Here is a 19,477-nt window from a genome sequence, read left to right as displayed (position 1 = left end):
TATGTGAGTGTTGATAGTGTGAGGATTAATTATACACAATTCCTAAATCTGATTTATGCAATAGAACTAGATTGATAGTAACACAATTGAGAAAGCATATTGTAAAAACTAAGGTTATTTCAGAAAGTAAGGTCGATCACGAAGTATCGATTCCAACGCATGAGATTTGTCCGCGCGGCCGTTGAGGAGCATGAAAGGGACAGCCAAGACAGCGTAGCTACCAATGTAGCTGAGAAGTGGATTGAAGCTTGCTGTATGAAACTTAAGGCAGAATTTGATCTTCACTCTTGAATTATCAAAAATGTCGTATGCACTCCCCGGAAGCACAGCAACCAATAAATCCTCCCAGCGGAGGAGAAGCAGGTAATGAAATGAAGTGCCTGAAATTGTAAACATGAGGAGCAAACTATGCATTTGGTGACAGAAATAACAAAATTAAAGTTGGTTGATAACCAATAATGTATGCAGTTTTTGGGAATATATATGGTTTTTGTGAAAACACTAGAGTGACTTTGTTTTTCTTTGGGATTGGTGAAAGTGGATGTACAAGAGTTTTGTGTTGGAATTGAACTCAAGGTGGGTTTCTACTTGTATAGTGTTTTTGTTTTTTAATAATCGAGAACGAATTCATACAAGTTTGTCTTTGAAAATCTGATATGTACTTAATCTTAGGTCGTCAAAACCGCACGTACAGAAATTTCCCACTTAACGAGAGGATAAGTTGGGACAATGAATTTTTTGTGTGTACATAATATTTATACTTCATAGAATTTTGACATTGATTAGCTTTTGTGGTGCCAACAATGCTATCAAATATTGGTTTAAGGAACCGCTGTGCCAAACAGCACAGTTCCGTTGGGCGTTACCGCCTTTAAAACAGTGCGGCACGCCCCAGTTGAAAAAAAGCTTTAATTTAGAGCTTTTTCAACAGCGGTTGACATCTTTTTTTTTTAAAATTTTTTAATGTGGGACCCACGTGGATACCACATGTTAAAAATTACTTTTTTTATTTAAAAATGATGGATCCACCTATATTATATTTAAATAATATTTATATAAAATAAATTAAATTCTTAATAACATACAAAATGTACTATTAAATTAAATTCTTAACAACATATTTATATAATTAAATTAAATTCTCAATAAGATAAATTAAATTCTTAATAACATACAAAATTCTTAATAACATTTTATATTTATTAATTTATAATTATCTATATGAAATTATATTTATTCATATTATATGTTTATATTAAATATATTATATTACAACTTTTACCTAAAATAATTATAATTTTTACCTAATAAATTAGGCTTATAAATTAATAATAATACAACTAAATATATTTTACCTAACTCATTTCATAGCTTATAAGCTACAAACATCTTTCAATTCACCAAATACCTTACAGCTTATTTTGTGCGGGGCTGTGGTTTCGTTCATTCTAAGGGAAGTGGTAGTTTTTAGGTCTTAGGGTGCGTATGGTAAGGGTTATATTTTAACATTTATATTACTTGTTAATATAAATGCTAGTAGTTATCCAAACACATTTTTTTATGCACGTAAGCCGAGATATTTTCATCATCATTTATACTACTTTTTACGATGTTACTAATTGGAAGCATTTACGTAGCATTTGCATTTTTATTTACTCTTTTGTCCCCATGAAATATTAATTTCCCATTATAACCCTGAGCTTGTCAAAGCAATATCGAACTCCCTCTTAGGGTTCAACTGTGCCGTACTGCTTTCTCCTCTGTCATCCCTGCATGACGTATGTCCACTAATTAAAATATTAACACGAATTACACTATATAATTAATAAATTAATTGTACTCAGTTAAATTAATATCTTATTATGTTAGATAAATTAATTAATATTTATTTTATTTTCATTAATTTTTCTTTATTTTATATATAAACTTTCATATATATGTCTAACCTACACAACTAAAATGCTTAATACCCCTACGCGTAATTTGTCATAATATGCTACATAGCATAATTGTTACCAGCAAAAATTCAACCAAACACTTACCCAACATTCATGCAGCATATCTGCTACTAAAATTGTCCAACATTTCTTCTACCATTATTTCTGCTAACATATCTACTATTTTCAAAAAATTTTACCAAACTAGACCTTAGTCTCAGTGGCCCTATGTTAAGGTATTTAACCAAGAGTTCACGAGTTCAATTCCCCTCTAACACTTACCTATTAAAAAAAATTACACCCATCAATCAGAAGGAATTCAAGAGATGAAGTCAAAATTTGATTTTACTTCCACTGACTTCCACTGTACCTTACTACTAGGCACAACCACTATTACTCAAGAAAATAGAAGAGGAAAAGTACAAATCTTTTGTTCTAGAGCAACCAGGCCTGTACTTATCAACATCAATAATGGTTATAAATTAGCATAATATGTAATATTGGTATATGCTCTTAATCACTTTGAGAAAAATATGAGCACAAATATTGAACAAATACCCAAGAAGAGCTGCAAAATCATTATGTAGGTAAACCAAGAAAGAATGGTTTTAGCTAGATATTGTAATCTCATGGGGCCTGGTCATCTAATGGATAGGGTTGTATATACTTCCTTTGGTTCACTTCTCTGAATTCTCTTGTGGATGCAGACCGGTTAACTTGACTCAGTCTGCGCACATCATCATCTTCCGTTTTGTACTTGCCGGTGATGGTCTTAGAAGTTGGCAACGGAGGCAATTTGTGGAAACTTTTCCTAGCATTAGGATGGCCTTGGGTTCCTGGGGGAAGGCGCATTTGCTGGGAGGATGCCATAGGGGATAGCAAGAAAGGCAGGTTTTCATTCTGACCTGGCCTTGTGCTGGACGAGGTACTACTGGTACTGGATCGTGGTACTTGGCTTTGGATTTTTGATCCAACAGTCCTTTCCTGATCCTGCAATAACATGTACAAGAGTCAATGGACAACCCTCAACATCGTTTGAACTCTAGAAGTTTGCACTGTCATGAAGTCAGTTGCAGTTCACATCCTACCGTTACTTTGGTACAACAGCAATTTTCAATTAACCGAAAAAAATTAGTGACGATCTCAATTAGCTATATATATAGTCAAGGACTAGGTACTGTTCTTGCGACTGGATGGCAATTGCTACATTTGTTGAGCAGGCATCACTGTATTGTAATGTTATTTTATTATGCAAATAATTGACAAGTTATCGTGAAATGTGGTAGAAAAAGTCTTGAGAACAATCTCTAAAGACGAAACTTCTACCTCTTTAGGGGACGCATGATCTTCTTTTGGTTTCTCAGTTGGTATGTCTTTTCTCCTTCGTTCACGATGTCTTTGAGACCTTTGCTTCATTCTGGAGTTCTTATACCTGAGGGAAAAAAAGCATATTCAGATACTTACAATCAGTAACAAGTAAATGATCCATAAACAGAACTAGGTACAGCAATATAACAGAGGTGAATAAAAATAATAGGAACGCTATTAAGTTGCAGCCCTAAGGAAGTGATGTCCAAAAATTATGCACCAGCTACACAAGGATGTTAAGTAGATTCATATTTTGAGCTGTACGAAAGACAAATCGATGAATGCAGTAATGGAAGTTGATTCAGTAATCTTTATTTGTCATTGAAACATTTAGATCCCTAATGCTCTTCCTGACAAGATTTCTTAAAAGGGACATTAGTTTTGCAGTCCTGATATTTATTATCAGTACAAGCGCAGGTATGAATCAAACACATCCGAAACGCAGTACCACAACAAAACCACAAAAAAGACTAGATGGTGACACTGAATTTTGAATTCTAATGACAGTAAGAAAGGTTCTTTTGTCTTTTTGCCCCATCATTTTTAGAATACTCATGATGACACAGAAGCCAATCCACAAAATAATAAAACCGATTAAAAAAAAAAGAAACATGTCTGCATTATATGTCCACATTGACCAGTTACAACACTAACGGAGACTAAGCATATAACTGTATTGCTGTAACACTAGTAGGAGATAATTCATGTCTTTCTCGATGACTAAGGAATTGATTTCCTTATTTTTCCTGGAAATAGAGCATCTAAACAACGTCATATTATTGACATGTATTAGGTACTTCACATGGACAAGGGGTCCAGGTCAATCAATCATGTGTGGGCAAACATAAAATGCTTTCAGCACCTTAATATGGGACTATGATTGACCAGGTTGAAAATTTGTGCTACTAAAAATTGGTACAACTGCCAAGGAAAACTTACTTCCTCCGTTCACTAGCTTGAGGTGGCTCATCCTCCTCTTGGTAGATTACAGGTAAACCTGAAAGGTCACATGCCAAAGGGCTTGTGCGGAAGAACTGCAAGACAAAGATACTTCAAGCATCAGATCAGAAGAAGCCCTGCATTTAATTAATTCCTTGCAGTATGAATCTAACTCTGCTCATCACAAATGATACAGCTCTTGGAGGCATTCCACATTTGCTATGTAGAAAAAAAAACACTTGAAACTGGAGTAGGCAATATGCTAAACACGAAGCTAACGATTCTAGAACCTAAGAGAATTCATCAACTCACATACTTTAACACTCATAATTCAGAAGTCCTTACAAGGTGTCTTTGGTGTTCATAACATGTATGCATTCACGTGATTACAAGCTGAAGCTATTAAAGCACAGAAGTAAAATAATTGAATAAACAGTTTTTTTATATAAAAATAAAGTACTTAGTTATGGAAATCAAACAAAAACTGAAGAAATTAAGAGATAAAGGGAAAAACTGCATGGGCATTCATCAAATTCCTACGACATGCCATAAAGTCCAATGCATACCATTTATATTTGTGCAAAACGCTACTTTGGCTTACTCCCATGAACTTTCACACTTCAAAACCTTTAGACAGAAGATACAAAAGTAGGCAACAGCTGGAGAAATGATGGTTCATGAATCATGACTTAAAAATGCTACTTTTAAACAGACAATACACATATCTTGCTTGCTACATACAGATTGAACAGAGTCATATAATCAACAATTGTCTACATTTTAAAACAAATGTCAAACTCATTACATAACTTCCGTACTGAGGTATTAAAAACAAACTAACATTATCCAACTTGTACTTACTTCGTTCTGAAGGGCCGAAGATGCAGTACCACGATATGTTGGATCCAAAGCAAGAAGTGTGCTCAAAAGACCAATAGAAGATTCGGGGAAATCCCTGAAAGCTTGGAAAATAGTAGGTTTGTAGCATTGGGGAGGTCGGAAGGTTGTTGACAACCTTAACTTTTTCCAATATTCCCCTGAGGGAGTTCCACATAGCTTAAAAATCCTGTGAAGTTGCTCAACCTGAATTCATAAGCAATATGATGTAAAATCTCTACTAACAGCAAGACTGTCCCAGCATTTATAATTATTGGCTGATATTCTATTGGCACTACAATGTAAATGCCATACCTCAGTTCTGCCTGGCATAATTGGCCTCCCAGCAAACATCTCTGCCAAGACGCATCCAGCACTCCAAAGATCAATACCGACTCCATAATCTGTAGAACCCAACAATAGCTCAGGTGCACGATACCAAAGTGTCACAACACGATTTGTGAGAGGACGCTTGGCGTTTGGAAAATAATAATTAGCAAGCCCCAAATCTCCAATCTTTAGCATCCCATTTTTATCAATCAAAAGGTTAGATCCTTTAATGTCTCTATGTAGTATTCCCCTATCATGGCAATGCTGTAGTCCTGAGAGCAGTTGATGCATGTAACATTTGATCTGCATTAGTCAAGCTGACAAGTGTCAAAGAGGACTTTAAAGTTAAATTTAGATAAACGAAAAGGGACAAAAAGAAGGAAAGGAATCTTAAAAGACAGAAGGACTAAAGTAAGAGATGTTCTGCCTGTGGTTCAGTTAGTCCTCCTTCAGGGCGGGAGATGACTCTTGCTAAATCAGACTGCATGAAATCAAACACGAGATAAAGACTATACTGCATTCTCGATGTGGCCAACCCTTCAAGCTTTAGGACATTGGGATGATCCAGCTTCAGCAATATCATAATCTCCCGTGCCATAAATTTCACACTCTCAGGTTCTGAGGTGTCAAAACGAACCTTCTTCAGGGCAACAATCTTTCCAGTGTCTCTGTCTCGAGCTTTATATACGTTACTATAAGTACCCTGGCCTACCTGAAACCAAATTGCAAGACCTAATTACGAAAGCTGGTTTCTTCAGCCTCCTTGGTACTAAAGCTATGTCCTGTTCAAAGGCAAAGAAATGCTATATATATATTTGACTTTTAAATTGATTTGCCAAGGTCAGGATATTGCGGAGCACCTTATTTGAAATGAGACTTGTACAATTCAATAAATTTGGTGCGTGCAGAGCACAAAATCAGAAATGAGTGGCTAATGCAATTTATCCTCCTCACTTATCAATCTGGTCGGCCAAATCCAGGTATAACATTAGCAGGGACGTTTAATGTTTTCCCACATCAAAAAAGAGACTTCTTCTTTGTCTCCAACCTCTGCAGAAGCCATTTCTTCAATCCCATCAAACTTTTTCTTTAAACTAACAAATATCACTAAATTCATATGTACACTAGTGTTCTGCTCTTATCTTCACCATTTAAATTTATAAGAATTGAGAAATAAAGATAATGGAATATCAATTGGCAAGAAAATATATAATTTTTTTTTTGAATTCCCCATTTTGCTAAGTAATCAAAAGCAAAAGCAATCAGATTGCTAACAAAAAAAGAAAAAAAACAACACCAACCTTATCAAGCTTGTCATAGTTCTCTGCACTCTTTGGGACCAAACCAGCCAAAACCTCTCGAGGAATATTATCAGTCAGCCACTTTGGCCATCCATCCACCAATTCATCTTCACCAACAACAAGTATATCTCTCCGTGAATTGTTCCCGCAAGCATGAGCACCATCATCTCTTTTTAGCACCCCCTCACTCAACTTACCTTCTCCACCACCATCATCAAACTCCACTTCCATGGGTGGCTCAGGGCGGTCTATCCTGCCAGATTGCCTCTGGCCAGTAGATCTTCTATTAGGTGCAAAATCCTCTCTCCTACCCGCATACCCATTTTGCATTTTCAGCTTATCCAAACCCGTAGGTGGTGTATTCATTGAAGGCTTTCCCTGAGTACAACCCATAGCTTTCTGGGTCTGATTTGGTGTCAATTTTGGCGAAATTATTTGAAGTGATCGATTGGTTTGTTGTTTCCTGAGAAGAAAACTTGAAGAATAGGCCATGAACAAGGAGGAAGAGAAGGAAAGGAGACACTTGGTGATGTTTGATTTGATAACCGGCCAACGACGGCAGTTTTGGATTCATGCTGTACTGTAGAGATGCTTGCTACTTAGGATTTTGCCGGTGCTCTACCTCTCTTTGCTTCTTCCGCCGCAGGGAAAAGAAAAAAAAACACATTAATCACAAGGAGAGTATAGCTGGTCAATGAGATGTTAACAAGTCACAGGTATTGCCACGTCATCATCAGATGGGGGAGGTGGGTCCTACTGATGGGTTGGGTAGTATATATACTCTGCATCTGCTTAATTTGTACTTGCTTGCATTCAATCACAACAAAACCCCCTCCCCCTCTCTCTCGAGTCTCAACAACAAAACCCTCTCCCATAGTCCCATATACCAGGAAATCAAGAAAGACCCTAATCGCGAGAACTTGATTGGGAGTTTGCGTTCTCCTCTTTTCCTCTATCACTGTCTGCTTTCAATGTTTCAGGTACGAGAGACATTTCGTATTTTTCCGTGGACTTTCAGTTTCATAGTTCATTCCAAATAAAGATGTATCTGGTTCTTTTCATCAGCTTCTTTTCATCATTTGGAAAAATTATGAGACAACACTTATCCAAAAAAATGTATGCAACCGAAATGCGAATACTTTTTTTTAGATGTGAAGGCACCCATGACGGTTAGGAAAATTGAGTGAATTTGTATAGGAGGGAGTAGAAAACGGAGAGTAAAACCATAGGAAAAGACTGGCCAAGTTAATTCAATATTTTTCAATTTCAAGAAAATAGCGGTTACTCATAAAACCAGCCGTTTCTCTTTAGCACACTTCCCATATATATATGACTGCATTACAACAGTCGTTAAATACAGCTTTCATGGTCTATCAAACGGTGCGTCGGGCTGGCTTGCTTGCATCCGAATCACCTGTAAAGTTGCAGAATTGGAAAGAGAATCCGGTGGTTTCATTTTAAACCTGGCGACCATGAGCTGATACCTTTAGCCTGGGAAGGTTTTCTTGGATACAATCCTACACTTCTGGAAACACAGCAATGGCATCTCCAAAAATGAAGTCGATCGTGCTAGATATTCGACATTCCCAATAATTGGATTATGGAAAATCCATATGGCAAATCTTGGTAGTCGTCAATCGCAATGTAATAGTCATGTTTTCATCTACTAATCCACTAACTACTTGGGTGATAGTCTAATTATGTGGGAGACAATGTATGTTGTATTGTATATACAGGCAAACAAGTTCACAGTAAGTTGGTCAATTTTATGTTCAAGGAGAAGAACCAACCCAAAAACAATTCCATTAACTACAAATAGTCTGCCAAAAAGAATAATACAAAATTAATTGACAAGAAACAATGGAGAATGCAATCATGCAATACAAGAAATACATAATAAAGTGAAGCCCAAACGACAGACTGAATTCTTCATTTAAATCTAGACAAAGGAACAGTCGAACAAAAGTGGCTAGATCATAGATGTAGCATGATGTTCTCTTGGACCAGATAAAATATTTACCTTTGCCAAGAAATCTGTAGAACCAGGGAGAAACCAATGAGCGCTGTTAGTAGTTATCTTATCTACCAGATGCATCCTCGCATGTCAAAAAAAGTTCAGCCGTGTGATATATTGGCAAAGATCCCGTTACATGATAGCACATGAACAACTTCTTTCATTTCCATTCTCAAATTCGTCGTCTGAATCCTCCGCTTCACTGCCATTGCCACAATATCAGATCTCAGCAGTAAGGACGTATAAAACAAGAGAGTAAATAAGCAAGGAAGATGGAAGGGTAAGTTGACAGGGTCCAAAGGGACATATCAGATTCATAAGTCCTAACAATGTAATGAAAATGAGGAATGCATATCATTCCACCATTTCAGTGGGAAATTTGGTAAGAGCAGAATGCTTTACTGACTCTCTCATACTCATACCCCTAAGAATTCTATGACGGAAAATCCACCATTCATGTGAAACAATGAAATGGTAAATAAAGCTGAATTCCATGACACCAAAAATTCATTGCTTATTATTCAGATAACTTCTGAAAGACGTAAATAGAGAAGCAGTTTAGATCTGTTCTTAGGTCACAAAACAAGGGCCATATAGAAACAAGACCAGTTGAAGGTTTAGGATGCAGATTTACAATAATTATATATTAGAACATTGCATTGCAGTAAACTTTTGTAGGAATAGAATTGAAACGGAACATATAATAGATATGGGAGAAGCAGAGACAAATTGAGTCTTCAACTATCATTACTGCATACAATTTGTGCATCTAAGTAGCAAAATATTTTTAGCAATCCAAGCAGCGACCATTTGTTGAAAAATTAAACAATCCATTGGCAGAAAATTGATAGTGCTTCTGGAGCAAAATTGGGATCCACCACTGGAAATATGAAATTTCCTTTTCTTGGAAGACTGAAGAGCTCACTCTTACTATATAATAAAAGATAAGTGCTCACCCTAGGTACTTGACCCCACAATATGGATTGAATATTTGAATTACCAGTCTACCCAACTTCACTGCTGTCATGAGAAAACAAACTGCACAGTTTCTGCCCTGTTTTCCAAGTTAAATTCCCAGATGGAGAATTTAAAGACAGCCAACCTAACAGAATATTTGACCAAAACTGAATATGGCAGAGTGTGACTGGGATGAAAGATTGGCATGATTCTATGCAAACATGGAAGAAAACCACAAGAGGAAGAAGAATCAATAAGTCGCCTAAAAAGGAAACATTAATTATAGGCCTTCATTCCCCCAACTAAACTTTCCTGCTCAATTGGAGGAGATGAGACCTAACGACTTACTGACTTTCATCAATGGATGGCAAAGCATTAAAAGAAAGATATTAGAATTAGATTACCATCCTATATTGACTCATTATCTAAAATAAATACACTTTAGAAGTGAATCTGGAGCAGTAATAGGTTGAAATATGTTGCTCTCCCCTCCAATGAATCATACGATGCATAACAACCTAAAAGGAAACTAGCAGTCATCCCTTGCACATAAAATACGTCATCAGGTAAGAAAACCAAATGGATGCCAGCCACTTGAATTTCTTGTTTAAGCAGTAAAAAGAAAGTATTGAAAGATGGTACCAAGGGGGTGCCTCCCATGTACAAACAGCATCACTTACTGGACAATAAATAAATCAAGCACATTAATGAACAAATCAACAGTTACATCCTGATTCTCACCTGACAAAGAAAAAACAAAAAAGGAATTTTATAGAGATATCAATAGACATTTACTTGATGATTTCTATGAAAGACCTAATTTATCTCTAGTAGATATTTGGGAGACATTACCAACCGTTAGCTGACATTTATTATGGCTTGTCTGAATTCTATAAAAAATCTGATCGTTCTCGTGTTTTGGAACTCCTATATATAGGAGATTTTTGTAATCTTGAAAGGTATGCAATAGAAGTGTATGCTTGTGAAAGTTCCCTGTTTCTTTTAACTTTGAAGGTAATCCCTTCTCAGTTTAGGACAAGACTCTGATTCTCAAGTCTGTCCAAGGAGGTGGACTCCTCCCACACCCTCACTCCATCATTTCTACACTCTTCAACCCATCTTAAACCAAATATTAGCTGAAAGTTCGAAACCCAGGTCTCCTTGGCAGCTTCTGGTCAACCAGAAGCCTGTGCTGCATCACCTGACCAGTAGCAGATGCTAGTAATTCAAGGTTTTTGACAATACCTAAGGGAGTTTCTAACCCATAAAAAAGACCTTTTGTCCTTTCTATCCATTTGAGCAAGAACACAGCTAATGGAGTAGAGCTAATAAGTTTCTTTCCTCCAGTGTTGCTTCTAAAAGAAGTTCTGGGCTCCAAGTTATTGTTATATCTTGAATCCATCAATCCCAATTTCATCTATGCAATTCAAAATATTTCTTTATTCTGCTTATCTTTGTCCATTTTTATTGTGATTTCTAAATATCACTTTTCTCATTTCCTTTTCCCTTTTCTTTTTCTTGAGCTTGAAAAATGTCAATGGTAACTTAAGGTATTATAGACAACATTTGAGTCCTCCAAGTTATTGTTATATCTTGAATCCATCAATCCTAATTTCATCTATGCAATTCAAAATGGTTCTTTGATCTGCTTATCTTTGTCCATTTCTATTGTGATCTCTGACTATCATTCTCTCATTTCTTTTTCCCTTTTTCTTTAGCTTGAAAAATGTCAGTAATAACTTGCTATTATGGACAATGTTTAAGTCCTCTAACCTGTTCTGAGTCGGATGACAGAGCTAGAGCAAGAAATTGAACTTGTGAGGCAAATGCGGGCAAGTATTTTCAGATCATCAGAGGGTCAAGAACTTAAAAGATTGTACTTAACAGTTAAAACCTGTCCGCATAGATGATAAATCACATTTGCAAAACTAGAAGGATCCTAAGATCCTTATCTCAAATAAAAATCAGGATTAATACAGGATGCACATTGAGACCCATACACCAAAATAGCAAGAAATGTATAAATAAAAGTAAAATCTTGATCTGGCCCAAATATAATTTAAGGGGAAAAATTTTTGCACACCTGGGCTCAAATTCTCTGATCTCAACAAGCTCACTACCACAAGCATCTGTCCACTTCACTTTCCTCCTTTCTGTGTGACCAGGGATATCATTACCCTTTTCACCAAATGCCTCACGTTGATCAGTGACCTGAATTGGACTTGGAATGCTCTTTGATGGCTTCTTCATGCTACTCTTAAGGGAGATTTTTCTTGTATTGTTTTCTTCAACGAGATCAGTTGAATGATCTTTTCCCTTGTCCGAAACAAGAGGCCCTGGCGAGACATCCTGCTGTTGCGTAGGACCTACTTTAAGAGGGGATGGAGCATCAATTCCTGCAGAAGTGCGACCAAAGCAGACAAAGGAAGCACACCCGCGGGAACGCCGATTCTTCGTGGAAGCCAGCTGGAGCTCAGGGTCAGGTTCTTGGTCCACCAACTGGTAATGATTCCACGGACTAACTCTCATGGGTTTGTCTTCCTGCTTTTGACCCAAGAGAAGAATGGCCAAGCCCCTGCTATACCCAGAAGCTGACGAAGAGAAGAACCCTCCTCCTTCCAATGCCAATAACATCAGTTCTGCTCATCTGGGGCCACAATACACTTTCAGTAAAGCTCCCAACTGAACCACCAGTCCTTTATTCAACCCTATCACAAAATCAGGCATGTTTTCAAATATTCAAGATCACAAACAACTTAAGACTTAACAATGTCACTCTGAAATTCAATGTACATTACCAAATTCCATTTCTTGGGTTTCTCCTTACTTTATGCAGATTTCAGGTGGAACTGTTAAGAACTAGTTACTTTAACAGCACGCTTTCTCAATTATCATTAACTATGCGGTAATGACACGTCACACGTGCATTAATGTCAACATTTTCCCCAGGTTTCACAAAATTACTTAGGCCAGCATCAAACTTGCTTGAAATGTGATCAGTCACATTTCAACAAACTAGTTACGGATAAAAGAGGGAGAAAAAGACCATACCATGCAAAGAAATAAAAGAGACGAAAAAAACTGGCAGCTTGTATGTCACTCAACATGAAGAGAAAACCAAAAAAAGTCAGCGTAAGGTAAATAGTGAGGGGAAACAAGTTCTACCTGTGAAAGATATGGAGAGCTAATCTCACTGAAACAACAAAAATTCAGATGGAAACTGATATAGTGAGCAAAAAATCCATGAAATTGATGTGTACAAATAAATCATCAGACCAAAAACGGCAAATAAATGATTCTGATACACAATGTGATAGCACATTAATATTTCCTAGTATCAAGAAGTTAATAAATGCAGAATCAAATACAATTTTCACAAATCAACATCAGCTTCCTTGGCAGTAAAAACAAAGCTAAATTTAAATAAACAGCCTAATAAGAATTTTTTTTAAAAAAAAAAAAAACAATTGTTTAAGATTCGTTTACTTCATAGCAACAACAGCATCAAATGAATCAAAGCTGCAAACAGCAAAGCAACCAGGTTCGCAATAATGCTCAAAAGATAACAGAAAGTGAAAGAACCACCTTCACAGCAAAAATCTGGATTCCACTCCACTCTCGCTTTCTTAAAATCAAAAACAACGAATTAAGATTCACAACTTCCTAAAATTTTCGGGAACCAAACGTCAAAGAAAGAGAATAAAGAGTGCAATACCTGATGGGAAGTTTCAGATTTGACGGTGATTCCCGGTAACTAAATCGGCGGCGCCGGCATGTCGTATTGCGGCTCGTACGAATTACGTCGCCGTGTAATTGGCGACTGGGGTTGACAAAGAAAAAACTGGTTATAGAATTATTTAAAGGATGATGGAGATAATGACTCAACAGCGCATGATATTGTTAGCGATGGTTCCAGTTTTACTTGGTTGTGTTTTTTCACCTTCTATTTCTATTTCTGCTTTTACTTTTCTTATTTTATTAGTATTTATTGAAATATAAAAATGATCTTCTCTCACTTTCAAGAAAGGGAGTGGGTGTGTGGTAATAATGAAGAGAAAGCTTGCTTTTGTTTGCTTATCCGTGCCTTCAGTTCACATAATTTCAATTTCTAACCATCAATAACACCTTTCTTATTTAAAGAACATCACGTGATTATTCTGCAATTAAACGTGTTTATTGAATAACTCTATTAGAATGGGTGACCTCCTAGGAAGGCAAAACCATGCGAGTCCGATATATTCACGAAAATCGAATAACTCAAAGCATATAATATTATTGATGTGTATTGAATTGAAAATTCTGATATGGTATCAGAGCAATTTGGTCCTATTAGATGTAGCATCTACTCCACTTGCTAGGTCTAACATAACCCAGCCCGTAAATACGAGGGAGTGTTACAAGTAAAAGTCTCACAACGATACCAGAAAATCCAAAACAAACAATATTACTTTGCTAGCATGTATGAGGATGTGGATTTCTGATACCTTCTTTTTTAGTCGGCAGCTTCAGAGGAAGTAATTAGTATTCACTAAGTTGTTTCAATCTATTGGGTCATACAGCTCCAGCCCAAGCTGCATCACTGCTGTTGTTCATGGACCTATAATACTATTTATGTTGTGATCATACATTTCCTGCAACTGGTAATGACAGCATGATCGTAGAAGTATTTGGAATTAATGATTTGGTATGGCAATGCCTCATGGTGGAAAAGAACGTATTATAATAGTCATTCGCTCCCTACAACTACAAGCAGGTAACAAAAGCAAAACACAAGTTTGGAGACGAATGAACTTCCATGGGAAACTCTCAACTGGATAACATAAAGTTGAGCATATAAGGATTTAGCCGATTCTGAGAAACTGCTACAGAACTTATGCTCCGTTTATTTAGAGAAAAACTAACATCTCATGAAAAATATATCTCAAAGAAATAATTATCATGAAAAAACAACTAGTTTCTAGTGTTTGGACAAAAAAATGTTAATGTTTTATATTGTTTGTTACATATATTTATCAATGTGTCAATACATAGCAACTATAAGACATAAATATTAAATTCTATTTTGAGACAATAATCCAACAAAATACAGAATAATATAACTTCTTTTATGCTTTTTATATCCAAACACATCCAATATTACTTCATTTCACTATATTTGTGGATGTGTATATAACAATAAATGGTCGATGTACACAAATATATGCTTAGTATATTCTCTAATAGAATATATTCACAATCATAGTAATATAACTTGTTAAAACAAATATTTTCTAATTAATATTTTTCATATATATACATATAAGATGTATAATTTTAATGTTTTATTATATATATGAGATACAATTTTAATTTACCTAAACGTTCTCTCGGGTCCCACTTGACATTAAGCAAAAAATTATCTTAATTTAATGTCTTATTATATATATTTATCTATATACAGCATTATATATAAAAGATACAAAATTTTAATTCACCCTCAAAAGTCTTTCATGTATACCTTTAACAAAAAAATTAACTTAACAATCAATTTATTATTGTGGGGAGAACAACATCCTAAGAATAATAAGGGAAGTTATTTTCCATCTTACAACCCCTTATTTGGCTTTGATTTATTCTAAATTTTGTTTGATTAACTTTATTTTCGCATCCCCAAACACCACAAAGTTAAGAAAATATTTTTAAGATGTTGATTTTCCGTTAAACAAACAGAGCATTATAGCTGATTCTAATTATTTCCAGCCTCAGGAATTCTCGCTTTTTTCAGTAATAAAACACCCAAATAAAGTCCCGAAATGCAACTAAAATGTAAAAATAATTCACAACCATTTAAAAAACCAAAACGGTAATAAGGTTCACAATATTAAAAACACATCCAATTCAATACCATTCCTCCAAAACTGGCTTAAGCACAGATATTCAAAAATAGTAGACTACCATTGCCTGACAATAAATAATATCTCAGCGCTTCTTTGAGACACCGACAGTCTTCCCTCTGCGACCAGTGGTCTTGGTGTGCTGACCACGGACACGAAGACCCCAGTAGTGTCTCAGACCACGGTGGTTCCTACACAACATTATTATACGTGTTAGCTCAAGTTTTATTAGAGCTCTGGTCAGGCCAAACACCCGGCGTGTTAAAAGATAACAGTGCATCTTAATTCATGGTTAATTTAATAAACATGAGACCAAAAGTTTGAATGGAAGACCATCAACAGCAACCAGGGTTTTAACAAGCATGGGAAAGTTGGAAATGCTTGGACAAGTTCAGCTAACTGAGCTCAATCATACCAAGTACCAAAGTAACAATATGAAAAAAGTTCCCTCTTCTTCATTAAACACAATGCCAATCTACGGAGACATTTTAGCTATGGCAAATTATACATAATTCAAGTTATACTCATTGCATGGAAGTGCTCACCCTCGTGCTGATAATTATAACCATACACTACAAGAGTATTAAATGTAGTAGGATCAGCCATAATATAGCCCTGACATACAGCTATAAACAAACATTTCCAACATATATTGGCAGGACAGCTATCACTTTCAAAGAGAACTCAAGACACCTAACCACTTGACAAAAGCAAAAGAATGCACCAGTTCTTAATGTCTCTACTGTCATGCATCTATACCATGTAAAAAGTAGCTTTGACCCTCAAAATTTTACTTTTATCAACTCCTTACAATGGAAACAAGCTGCACATGTATTCTACCAAGTAAAAAGTATCTTTAACAGTTTAACTAGGTGCCAGTGTCAAACAGCAAAACACTACATCACAAATTTTTTGAGACCTATGAATTGCTTCTTGGTCTTATCAATCTTAAAAATAAATGTAAAGTTACAAAGTTAATTCTACCATTTATGCTGAGAAGATCCTTGTTACCATGGTAACTAGGAAAAAAAAAAAAAAAGAGAGATCGCAAATCCATTTTATAATGGAGATGTAATAATTTACAAAAAAAAATTACCTGATCTTCTTCAAACGTTCCAAATCATCTCTCAATTTCATATCCAAAGCATTTGACACAACCTGAGAATATTTCCCATCCTTGTAATCCTTCTGCCTATTCAAAAACCAGTCTGGGATTTTGAATTGTCGAGGATTAGCAACAACCACCATGAGATTGTCCAGCTCAGCAGGAGTTAATTCACCAGCCCTGTTAGTGATGACAACAAATGAGATATATAAAGTGACAATACTAGCGCTCATAGTCAACATTCACAAATCCATCTAAGCAAGTATAATTTATAATGGATAGAGTACAAAGAAACAAATTCGCATGTATGAAATCACATCATTCCCATAGCAATATAATCATAAATCACTGATCAGAAATCAAAACATCCAGATGAAACCATAATATATTCAACAACAAGATAGATGGTGGTAGCATAGCATGTTCCAGCACAGGAAGGCTAGGTAAAGAGCATTCATGTGTTACACTAAATGGTTAAATAATACAACCCCCAACAAAAGAACAAGAAACGGGCATAGCATATGAAGGAAAAAAAATCTTGCTCAAAACTAATAGTTTAGGGATTCCAATGACAATCTAGCTTTTGAAAGATAATGAACGCTTTGTACTGTTATAGCATGGTTTTAATCCAAATTTTCTTAGCCCCAATAAGCCCACCAGAACAGTGAAAAGATCACTTAATCTAGGAAATCTTCTCAGCAACCCATACTGATATGGCGTTATATATAAAACTTAAGCATAGTCTGGCGTTATATATAAAACTTAAGCATAGTGTTTGCGTCATTTCTTTTTTTTTTTTTGAGAAAATAAGATTAAAATTGTAAAGCAAAACTGAAAAAGAAGACAAAAAGAAACAGAGACCAAACCTCTTGTTCATGTCAACATCGGCCTTCTTGCAGACAATGTTAGCAAATCGCCTCCCAATACCTTTGATTGAGGTCAGAGCGAACATTATCTTCTGCTTCCCATCAACGTTTGTGTTCAGCACACGCAATATGTGCTGAAAATCCTCGATCGCCACCAACGACTGTATATTTGCACAGATTCTCATCAAAATTTTGCAACAATACATTCAAACATACATTACATTTCTACATGTAAAAACGCCACGAAAAGGATCTCAAGAGAAACCACAACTACAAATTAAGATCGCATACAAACTGAAGAAACTCGCACTACTCAAAATATATCTATTAACAAATTCAATCAGATGTCGAAACTATGCTTTACCATTTTTGTACTCGGAGATCGATCGGAGAAAATACAGTCTTTTGGCGTCTCGGAGGATGCAGGAACAACAAAAGAGGCACAGGGAAGTTGTGTTCAAGGGTTTTGTGAATTGTGACCTGTGCAGCGTTTTAGGGCTTTGTTTTTCTCTTGGCGATTTTAACCTCACACTGGATTTATAGACGACTAGACGGGCAGGCCAGCCCGGCCCAACTGACTAGCGGGCCACCATGTAGGCCAGGCCGGCCCACATTACACCTCTACCCATTGTGTAGGAGGCTGACATAAAGACAAGTCTTAATCCCTTGGCAACAATTTCCAACAGAAAATGATATATTAAGTGTCCAATTTTATACCTAGTCAAAAAAAAAAAATTGCCGTATAAGTACCCTTTTTTCAACATAAATACCTATTTTAAAAATTAAAAATTACATAATCACATATTTGCCATTCTTCTTCAATAGTCATGGATCTAAAAAATACCTAAATCTAAGATACACTCTTCATCTCCACTATTGCCATATTTGCCTCCATCTCCACCATTGTCAATATCTTCCTCCACCGCCACCATCGTCACTCCTTCACCACCGTCGCATCTCCACAATCATCTTCTTCATTTTCTTATTCTTCTTATTTTTATTAGTGTTCGTCTTCATCTTGTTAGATCAGAGATGTAATATAGGATCTGAGATCGCAATTTGAGTTCAGATATGAGATCGTATGTTACTGCAGATCTGAGATAATATGTTACTGTTTCAATGTTATTGTTTGAAACAGTAATATTACGCAAGCAAAACGGGCCAACTTCGGGTCTCCCTTTCCGGTAGCCGTTTTAGATTGAATCTAGCTGGGTATTGTGCGTCTCAGTGAGGAAAATCTAACGACAATGGTGATGCAGCAAACCGTCGACGGAATCATCTGAATTTGAGACTTTTTCTTTCATATTACTGTTTCAAAGAGTAACATGAGCTGATATATAACAGGGGTAATGATGTAATTGATATTTTCATGGGTATTTATGTGTCAATGTGTTTTTTGAGTGAACCTATATATCCAAAAATCTCCTTAAAGATACTGGAATGAAATTTTCATAATTTCAATACTAGCATACAATGGCGAGTTTATAGTACAATTGTTGTTTTCCTTGGTTTATCTTCCATCTTGATACATCTTCACAATCTTCAAGAAAATCCATGTTTCTAATTAATACTCTAACTAGAAATTGAAATGTGGACTCTTTTACCATACAAATCTAACTTAAGTGGGATAAGCGGATAAGTCTTGAACTTTAAAAAAATGGTCAATTGAGCCCCTATATTTTTTTTAGGGTCAAATCAATTCCTCAACGTCAAAAACTACTTATGTGGAAGTTATTATCTGAGATAAGTAAATAGGTGTAAAAAATGACGTGACTTTAAAAAATTAAAACAAACAAAAGGACAAACCCTAATCTTCAATCTCTCCTCTCTAGTTCACTATTGACCTATGTGTGACAGCTTTTGATTTCGTGCTTTCTCGTGGATCAAATTTTGATTTCCCGATACCCTACT

General features: G+C 35.9%; 3 protein-coding genes and 1 long non-coding RNA gene across 4 annotated transcripts; 1 reads left to right on the top strand and 3 right to left on the bottom strand.

Annotated features, from left to right (window-relative positions):
* Positions 1-2,343: 2,343 nt before the first annotated feature.
* LOC120017021 (probable serine/threonine-protein kinase At1g54610) lies at positions 2,344-7,385 on the bottom strand. The gene is made up of 7 exons (XM_038870060.1): positions 6,752-7,385; positions 5,878-6,162; positions 5,436-5,753; positions 5,106-5,327; positions 4,245-4,339; positions 3,264-3,369; positions 2,344-2,927 (listed from the first exon to the last, which is right to left on the bottom strand). Exons 1-7 carry the CDS (start codon positions 7,241-7,243, stop codon positions 2,565-2,567), a joined length of 1,881 nt encoding a protein of 626 aa, XP_038725988.1. The 5' UTR covers positions 7,244-7,385; the 3' UTR covers positions 2,344-2,564.
* Positions 7,386-7,562: 177 nt separating this feature from the next.
* Positions 7,563-8,621, top strand: LOC120017023. Its single transcript, XR_005472073.1, has 2 exons — positions 7,563-7,731; positions 8,099-8,621. It is a non-coding gene; the product is annotated as an uncharacterized LOC120017023 (long non-coding RNA).
* LOC120017022 lies at positions 8,538-13,637 on the bottom strand. The gene is made up of 3 exons (XM_038870061.1): positions 13,438-13,637; positions 11,806-12,430; positions 8,538-8,967 (listed from the first exon to the last, which is right to left on the bottom strand). Exons 2-3 carry the CDS (start codon positions 12,354-12,356, stop codon positions 8,898-8,900), a joined length of 621 nt encoding a protein of 206 aa, XP_038725989.1. The 5' UTR covers positions 12,357-12,430; positions 13,438-13,637; the 3' UTR covers positions 8,538-8,897.
* Positions 13,638-15,515: 1,878 nt separating this feature from the next.
* Positions 15,516-18,070, bottom strand: LOC120016372 (40S ribosomal protein S18-like). The gene is made up of 4 exons (XM_038869111.1): positions 17,931-18,070; positions 17,567-17,727; positions 16,692-16,880; positions 15,516-15,786 (listed from the first exon to the last, which is right to left on the bottom strand). Exons 1-4 carry the CDS (start codon positions 17,931-17,933, stop codon positions 15,681-15,683), a joined length of 459 nt encoding a protein of 152 aa, XP_038725039.1. The 5' UTR covers positions 17,934-18,070; the 3' UTR covers positions 15,516-15,680.
* Positions 18,071-19,477: the final 1,407 nt, after the last annotated feature.

This window comes from Tripterygium wilfordii, chromosome 15 (genome assembly GCF_013401445.1).
Source record: "Tripterygium wilfordii isolate XIE 37 chromosome 15, ASM1340144v1, whole genome shotgun sequence".
In the NCBI taxonomy this organism is placed as follows: Eukaryota; Viridiplantae; Streptophyta; class Magnoliopsida; order Celastrales; family Celastraceae; genus Tripterygium; species Tripterygium wilfordii.
This window is presented reverse-complemented; position numbering and strand designations above follow the sequence as displayed.

Coding starts and splice junctions, on each gene's coding strand:
- LOC120017021 (XM_038870060.1), bottom strand. CDS start 7,243: ATGGCCTATTCTTCAAGTTTTCTTCTCAGGAAACAACAAACCAATCGA. Junction 6,163..6,751: donor ACTATGACAAGCTTGATAAG/GTTGGTGTTGTT, acceptor ATTTGGTTTCAG/GTAGGCCAGGGTACTTATAG. Junction 2,928..3,263: donor ATCATGCGTCCCCTAAAGAG/GTAGAAGTTTCG, acceptor ATGTTATTGCAG/GATCAGGAAAGGACTGTTGG.
- LOC120017022 (XM_038870061.1), bottom strand. CDS start 12,356: ATGTTATTGGCATTGGAAGGAGGAGGGTTCTTCTCTTCGTCAGCTTCT. Junction 8,968..11,805: donor ATCAGAGAATTTGAGCCCAG/GTGTGCAAAAAT, acceptor TGGCAATGGCAG/TGAAGCGGAGGATTCAGACG.
- LOC120016372 (XM_038869111.1), bottom strand. Junction 16,881..17,566: donor GATGTTGACATGAACAAGAG/GTTTGGTCTCTG, acceptor CATCACTAACAG/GGCTGGTGAATTAACTCCTG. Junction 15,787..16,691: donor GAACGTTTGAAGAAGATCAG/GTAATTTTTTTT, acceptor AATGTTGTGTAG/GAACCACCGTGGTCTGAGAC.